Raw genomic sequence first — 8595 nt, forward strand, 5'->3', positions numbered from 1 at the left:
TATTGAGGAAGAATAAACAAGTTTTATAAAGAAAGGACTTGTATCTTAGAAGAATTAACAAACAAACATACAGAGACGTAACACAGTATTACTTTTCAAACAGGGCGTTTGGCTTTTGGAATGAGCCGCCTTCAAGGGTGGTGGAGGTAGAAAATGTAACTGAGTTCAAGAAAAGATTGATAAATTTATGAAATACAAAAATCACGTGGCCAAGCAAAAACCTCCAACGATTGTTGGTCCGCTGCGACCCCTCTTCCTCCAACTACTTGAAGCATTTATGACGTGTATCCAGATTATGTATCTAAGAGGATAACTACCATAATGTTTTGCGTTCGATAAAAGGAAACAATGCAATAGTTGGAGAAAATTAATATATATATATATTAGTAAATAATATCTAATTAAGTTACTTATAGAATAAATAAACACAAAAAAATATGACACTTGAAACGATTTCTTTTCTCTTTTAACTTATTAGGTGCTCACCGAGGTTTCTTCTGAATAGAAATATAGTCGTCTTGCCAATAACAACACATTTCAGGGCTTTGTCAATAGATGTTATTTATAAATATGGCATCTTCTTTCCAAGGTGGTGCAATTATACGTGGTTCCTCGTGGTTTCAGAAAAAAATTAATTTGAGACCTTTGGAACGAGGTTGCCATATTATTACAGAAGAAGTTATTAAACAATTACCAGAAATTTCGCAGTTTGTTGTAGGATTTCTTCATGTTCAAAGTAAGTATTGCCTAACGTCAGATGAAACCCGGAACATAAAACATAACAATAACATATACCGTTATTATACGGTCAACAAAGAACCATTTGTTCTTCATCTTGCAAAGTTGTCTTTGTACACCGAAGTACCCTGAGGAATTTTAAAATTAGTCGTTATTTTTCTTTATTTCCTGTAATGTGCGGTTTTTTGATACTGCATAAGCTAGTCACTTTGTATAATAAAACTGTTAATAATAATAGAAGCATAGACTATTTTTTTCAAACTTAAAGTTAAATTAGCAAGCATCGTCTTCAAGTTCTTGTTAAGTTATTTTTAGAATACAGTAAAAAGAAATCAGACTTTTATCCTATTGATCCTTCACATAATTTGTGGACTACAATAAATTTCCTTGTACCTTTTCTAATCGGAATAATAATGAGATCTTAATATATTCCTTCAAAATAACACTTCCATCCCCAGAATCCTAGATACCTCTGAACCTTTTTCAAGAATTCGGTAACTTTTCTTACGTAAGGTGACCAAAACTGTACTGTACTTCAGACAACCCAAGTTCATGAGATTGATTTCAGAGAGACAGTCGTTAAGACATAATACCAAGCTTTTGAGACCATCGCTATCTTCATAACCTGATATATTTGAGAGATGGGTGATTGACCAATCAACTTCAACTACCCAACCAATGTTGTTTAACGTCTACTTAATTGTGTATGCATACATCACTTGAAATCAGTCTATTTGATACCATGTTTGCAAACACATAAAGCCTCTAAAGGGATGGTATATTTAGCTTTGTATCTCAACATTCAGTCATTTCTGTGGGAAGGAAGGGTGTTATGTAGATCAAGAAGACTTCTGGAAGTTTTGTAATACTTGGGCTGTCTGGTAATTCAAGTTTGGCCTAACAATTTGTATATGTATACATATTTATGTATAATTACCTCTTTTCCTTGTAATCAGTTTGTATATAGTTGCATCCTATAATTGTTTTACCTTTAATGTTAGCAACAGTGCACTACTTTGATGTCTTTAGTGTCTTATTCACTAATATGCTAAGATCCTGTTTTTCAATCATGCTATTGAATGGGTTCCCATCTATATCAGACAGGCAGTAAAATAAAATAAAAATCATAAAGCTAGCCCTTATCATTTATATAGTTATCAGGCTTTCTCTTAAACTCTTAAATTTACTGCCTTCACAACATTTGAAAACAACTCTTCCAGAGGCCAACCACCCTGTTAGCAAAATAAAACTGTCTTAGCTGAATATGACTCCTACCTTGCCAAAATAACTGACAAGGATTGTTCTAAAAGTTTGTAGAAACTTAGCAAAGAGTTATTCTGGGTGTATCTGTTATACTTCAAAAGTGTTGATACTGGAGAGATTCCCAATGAATGAAAACTGTGTCGTTTAGTTTGTATTGTTGACTTATTTACTAGTTCAGAAGTAACTCTTATGTTTGGTGCGTAGATCTGATTTCAAGTGACCCCTTGCTTTTTATAAAATCGTGATTTTGTTTTGATGTTTGATGCTGAATTGGTATAAGCAAAATGTATGTTTTATATATCATTCATAACTTGTATATCTGTTTCTTGAAATCAATGTTATTCTTTTGACAGTTATGCACACTTCAGCAAGCCTAGCACTCAATGAGGTAAGTTGTTAATTTCTAAGCTAATTAATTTGCTGATTACCTGTTCTTGCAAAATCCTGAACTGAATGATAAAATCATGGATATAATGAGTGAAGAATGTAACATTTGGAATTTAAAATTTTGAGATCAGTTGTTCATTTATTAGAAATCTATTTATTAATTTATTAAAATTTCATCTTCATCATCACTATGATTGAGTTAACTGTTAAGATTATAAAATATATTATTTCTCATATGCAACAATAAAACTAAATACAAAATTTAAAGAAGTATTTTCTTGAAAAATGTTAAGATAAGAATCAAGTATTTTATTAATATAATATAAAAGTATGCAAATGTAAAGCTGTCATTTACTCAAGGAAAGCTAATCATATTTTGTTGTTCAACCTCAAACTCGTTTTACATTATGCTCTTTCATGGTCTGAAATAATTTTAAGTAATACTATGTGTATAAACTGTCTATATTTTTCTTTGAAAACAAAACTTCTGAAACCTACAGCTGAATCAGTACATAGCAGAAAATTCATAAATTTTATATAGTTATAACTTAAGACTTTCAAGAGAGACAAATAGAAAAACGTTTCAACATAATGTAGTCTTTGTATTTTATTTTCAGAACTGGGATCCTGATGTGAGGTATGTCAGTCCATCTTATAGCTCTGTAATTGTATTTTTTGAAATAATAATATTAGTGAAATTGTTTAGCTGGACTCAGCTTCAGTTTTGGGTTTTTTGAATGATTAATATTACTCTAGTTATTGGTCTTTTTTTTTTCAGTTTAGTCCATACTTACTATGGTGGGTGACATTTCAGTGATCACTACTACCTACAAAACCTGTAATTGTTTTTATTTTTATTTATGTTAATTTAAATTGTGCCATTCGATAAAAGTGTTAGAATTATTTTGCTTATGCTGCATTACTTTTTAGTGTGTTTTTTTCCATGGAACAATTCTCTTCTGCAGTTGAAATTCATTATATCAGACCTTATTTACTTTGTATGGATGTATGTAACATTATTAATTATGTATTTGATGTCAAAATTAATATTTACGTATTCTTTTTTATTCCAAGTGACGTATCCTTCCTTTCATTGGAAATATATGGTTGACAAACAAAATTACATTCAAAAGCTGCTACATTCAAAATGAAATCTCAGGTATTTAACTGAGAAAAAACTTTTGTTTTCTAGACAGCCTTGGTACTAGGGCACTCGACTTGCAATTTGCAGGTTGCAAAATCAAAATTAAGTAATAAAAATGCTTGATCTTGAAGCTATGGAAGCATTATAATGTAAGGGTGAATCCCACAATTTGTTGCACTGTAGCCCAAGAGTTGGTTGTGGTTGCTGCTGGCTAGTTATTTTTCCTGTGGTTGGTAGTTCTAAACTATGGACAGCAGCAGATAGTTTAACAGTTTGTTACAAATGAAGGAAAGAATTTTAGACTTATAAAGAGGTGGATAAAAAGATTTAACAAATTTTCTCTTTTCAAACTCCTATAACTACTGAAGTTTTCCACAAAACTAATATATATATATATCATTTGTTGTTTTAGTATATTTTAGACAAATGTTTTGAGATATGATAATTTTATTTTATTTGCAGGAAAGATGTTGAGATGTTTCTTTCCAGGTTAGTTCCAGAGGTAAGATAGATATGTAAAATTTTTATCATGAAAATTTAAATGAATTTTTCTATTATAATTAGCTGTAATAAAGAAAAGGTAACATTTTCATTGTAAAAATAAAGATTGTTTTTAAACTACATTCTGCTATGTCAAAAATGCATTGATTCCATGACATTGAGAGTGGTGGAGCACAATGACAGTACCCTTTTTGAAAACAAAAATAAAAATACTTAGGTGAATATCAGTGTTTTCTATAGTGCACTGTAGTAATTGAAATTAAATAATGTATAGCTTTTTTATCTGAAAATATTGAGTGTCATAACTTAATATAATTTATCAACACAAAACTAGTTCTATATATTACATTTTATTAGTATATTTTGCCATGTGAAGTATGTACTATTTTATCTTTCTTTAAAAGTATGTCAGAAATAGAATTCTGTAGTATATTGAGGATTTATGAGCAAATATAATCCAATAACAACTTTAAGTTAAAAATAAAATTTTACTTCTATGTAAATACTGTTCATTGTGCTTTTACCAATAAACTGCTATTGTACTTAACATGTAACATAACATTAAAGAACAAAAAGCGACCTTTTGGTCCATCTAGGCTGTCCTATCCATCAAATTAAATTAAATACTAAAAAAACCCAAAGCCAGCCCATTCCAAAGGTCAACCACACTGTCAGAAGAATAAAGTTGTCTTACCTGAAGAAGACTCTTACCCTGCCAAAATTTATACTAGCATCTCCTAGTTATACTCTTTTCACCTTTAAATACAAAGCGAGATGATGCATCAACACTATCAATTCCATTAACAATCTTGAACACCTCAATACGATTCCCTCTAACTCCTCTTTTATTCAAAAGAAAACAAGTTCAATGATTTTTAATCTATCCTAATATGATAAAATTTCTATCCCAAGTATCGTCTTAGTAACACTCCTCTGAACCCTTTCCAACAATTCAAAATCCCTTCTGAGGTAAGGAGTCCAAGACCGAACAAAATACTCCAAATGTGGCCTAACCTGTGACTTATACAATGACATTATAACCTTTTAGACTTGTATTTAATATGCCTCAAATCTTATTTACCCTGCTAATAGCAACAGCATATTGCTTGGATGGCTTAAGAAACTGATCAATTAGAACAGTAAGATATTTTTTCTTTCATAACACTATTAAGAATATTTCCATCAAAATTATACTCATAATTTAAATTGTGATATCCCACATGCATTACCTTGAACTTGTTATAATTAAAAGCCATTTGCCATTTATTTGCTTAATTCACCAAATGATCCAAATCTTTTTGTAAAGCATCCTCCTCATCTTCACAGATAGCAACACTCAAAACTTCAATGTCACCAGCAAGGTTGAATAATCTGTCATTGATGTAAATCAAAAAGAGCCCTGAGGGACCACAGTCATTAATCCAGTTTGACTGAACTCCACTTTTAAGAACCCTGTGCTTTTTTCGAGTTTTCTATTCAATCAGCCAACCTATATCCTTGTCAGATTCTTTCTGAAAATCCAGATACACCAAGTCTATACCCGTACCCTTTTCAAAGATTGTCGAAAGATTAGTAACACAAGATTTTCCCCTTGTGAAACCATGCTTATTATCCAATAAAATGATTTTACAAATCATCTTTTATCGGGTTTACAAAAACTTTTCCCACCAGTGATGTAAGACTAATAGGCCTATAATTACTAAAATAATTTGTATCACCTCCCGTGAAAAGAAGAGTAACATTAGCCAACTTCCATTCAATGATCACTGTTTGAGGACTTAGAAAATAAATAATAGTAAGTGGGTCACATATCCAATCCTTAACCTCTTTCAATACCATTGAGTAAGGCCCGGCATGGCCAGGTGGTTAAGGCACTCGACTCACAATCTGAGGGTCGCGGGTTTGAATCCCTGTCACACGAAACATGCTCGCCCTTTCAGCTGTGGGGGCGTTATAATGTGACGGTCAATCCCACTATTCGTTGGTAAAAGAGTAGCCCAAGAGTTGACGGTGGGTGGTGATAACTAGCTGCCTTCCCTCTAGTCTTACGCTGCTAAATTAGGGACGGCTAGCGCAGATAGCCCTCGTGTAGCTTTGCGCGAAATTCAAAACAAACTATGAAGCGCCATCTCTCCTTCCAGTTTGGAATTATAGCTCTTAGAATAAAATGGTCGGTGTTATTTAATCAAGCTTACAAATGAATATAAAGTAATTACATAAATTGTGTACGTGGTTTTGAGTTCGTTTCATTTCACCATATGGTAATCTAAATTAATGTAGGTATGTGAATATTGTTATAACATTTCGTCGAATTCATTATTCGATCTTATACAAGTGGACCAACTGTTTAATGATATTATATAAACTTCACCATTATAAGAGACCTAATGGTATTCCTTTGGTTTGCTGACCCAAGCTGTGCTGGTGAGCCTTGAATAGGCAAAACTGCAGTCCACAACAGAGGTTACGGCCAATCAGAGAATGCATTAGGCCTTTGCGTCACAGACTCTATTTTCAGTTTCACCTCTGGTAAATAAAGAAAAGAAATGACATAAATGTGAAACTAACAAAACGTGCTTTTTTTTTATTAGTTTCACACTTACACGTGTACAAGAGCTATTTATTATTGCTAACTGAAGATATTTCATTTTTAAAGTATATGTAAATATATATTACAGTGGAAGATTCATTAAAATATTATCAATAGTATTCCATACAGGTCATGAATACATTTTATCTATCTGTTGCAATCGTTAGAATGATTTGTAGGTTAGCTCGGAAGACAAACTCCTTGAAATAACTGCAAACTATTAAAGCACTCCTGGGTCATCTGTACACTTTTATTTATTTATTTTTTGTAAGACTTAATATATTTTTTAAATAATTAAATATAGATTTGTTTAACTACTTATGCCATTAGCAAACCACTTTTCTTTTGACAGTTATGAAAGCATGTTACTTAGTTTTACTGCTGTTTCTTCCGTATTCTGTGACTAGAGGCGACGAAGATGGTCACTTGCGTGTCAAAAGACAAGGTAGGTTACGTTACGATCATTATTATAGAATTTGAATTTATCATTTGAGTAAGCGATTTGCTTGGTACGTGGATTTATTTTTTTATCATAATTTGTGCGTTTATTGGTTTTAGCGTAAAGCTGCACACGGTGGGCTATCTGCTATATGTCTCCCGCGGGGATTTAACCCTGACTTTTAACATTATAAGCCCTGAAGTTTACCGTTTTAGACCCGGTGGTTAGGGCGCTCGAATCGCAAACTGCGGGGCGCGAGTTCGAATCCCCTTCACCAAACTCGCTCGCCCTTTCAGCCGCGGGGGCGTTATAATGTGACACTCAATCCCGCTATTCGTTGGTAGAAGAGTAGCCCAAAAGTTGGCGGTAGGTGACGTTGACTAGCCACCTTCCTTCTAGACTGTCATTGCTAACTTAGGGATGGCTAGCGCAGATAGCCATCGAGTAGCTTTGTGAGAAATTCAGAAGAAACTAAACCATAAATATTTTTATGAGATTTTTAGAGACTTGTAAACTATTCAGTCCTACTCGTCGCATTTTCCCAAGCAGCATTGAGGTTATTTTTCGTCAGCCTTTATAAGATCTTTATTGAGGTTATTTTTCGTCAGCCTTTATAAGATCTTTATTGAGGTTATTTTTCGTCAACCTTTATAAGATCTTTATTGAGGTTATTTTTCGTCAGCCTTTATAAGATCTTTATTGAGGTTATTTTTCGTCAGCCTTTATAAGATCTTTATTGAGGTTATTTTTCGTCAACCTTTACTGAGGTTATTTTTCGTCAATCTTTATAACATCTTTACTGAGGTTATTTTTCGTCAACCTTTATAATATCTTTATTGAGGTTATTTTTCGTCAACTTTTATAAGATCTTTATTGAGGTTATTTTTCGTCAGCCTTTATAAGATCTTTATTGAGGTTATTTTTCGTCAGCCTTTATAAGATCTTTATTGAGGTTATTTTTCGTCAGCCTTTATAAGATCTTTATTCATGTTGGCCTGATTCGCAGGAAAGATTTCGCTTAGGAACGCGTTTATCATTCGCTTCCTTTGAACACTGTAACTGAATTGTGTAAAGATGTATCTGACAGTGTGTTGCTTGTTCGTTTTAAACAGTACCATTACACAAAAGTATACACTGCCTATCCGCAAGGGTGGTAGAACTTAATTGGAAATTCCCTATACTGTTAGCACTACTAAAGTGGCGGAGAATGCGGAGGAGTGTGGGGTGCCCCCTCCCACATTTTAACCTGTTCCAGCAAAAACGTACCAAAATTAGGAAAATTACCCCCAGGAAACAGGAGAATGCATAAAATTTAATCCAGAGCCCAAGAGCTCCCAGGGTTCTAAGGCAAGTCCTGGCCACCGGCCGTAATGGATGCGCCTGTGGCGCACATTCTCTCGCTTCCCTCGGTCAAATAAACCTTGCCCCCCCCCAAAGGATCACATATAAAGTGCAATAGACTTAAAATAAGACCCAAAACTTGAGCGCTTTAGAGTAGTTGACTATTCTTCTTGTTCTCCTGAAGAAGAATAG

The 8595-nt window shown here is 33.2% G+C and overlaps 1 protein-coding gene across 2 annotated transcripts in view; it reads left to right on the forward strand.

Annotated features, from left to right (window-relative positions):
* The first annotated feature begins 514 nt into the window (after positions 1-514).
* LOC106478321 (UPF0047 protein YjbQ-like) overlaps positions 515-8595 on the forward strand; it is a 16502-nt gene continuing 8421 nt past the window's right edge. Inside the window, exons 1-4 of one of the 2 annotated variants that reach the window (XR_002609870.1) lie at positions 515-736; positions 2355-2389; positions 3006-3025; positions 3995-4034. Coding sequence is in view for 1 of the 2 variants with exons in the window: in XM_013938859.2 (XP_013794313.2) it covers positions 556-736; positions 2355-2389; positions 3006-3025; positions 3995-4034 (276 nt within the window). In the remaining variant the exon portion in view is untranslated. The remainder of the gene's footprint in view (positions 737-2354; positions 2390-3005; positions 3026-3994; positions 4035-8595) is intronic. The other variant, XM_013938859.2, reaches the window with a different exon arrangement.

The sequence above is a fragment of the Limulus polyphemus genome, unplaced genomic scaffold (genome assembly GCF_000517525.1).
Source record: "Limulus polyphemus unplaced genomic scaffold, Limulus_polyphemus-2.1.2 Scaffold199, whole genome shotgun sequence".
NCBI classification, from domain to species: Eukaryota; Metazoa; Arthropoda; class Merostomata; order Xiphosura; family Limulidae; genus Limulus; species Limulus polyphemus.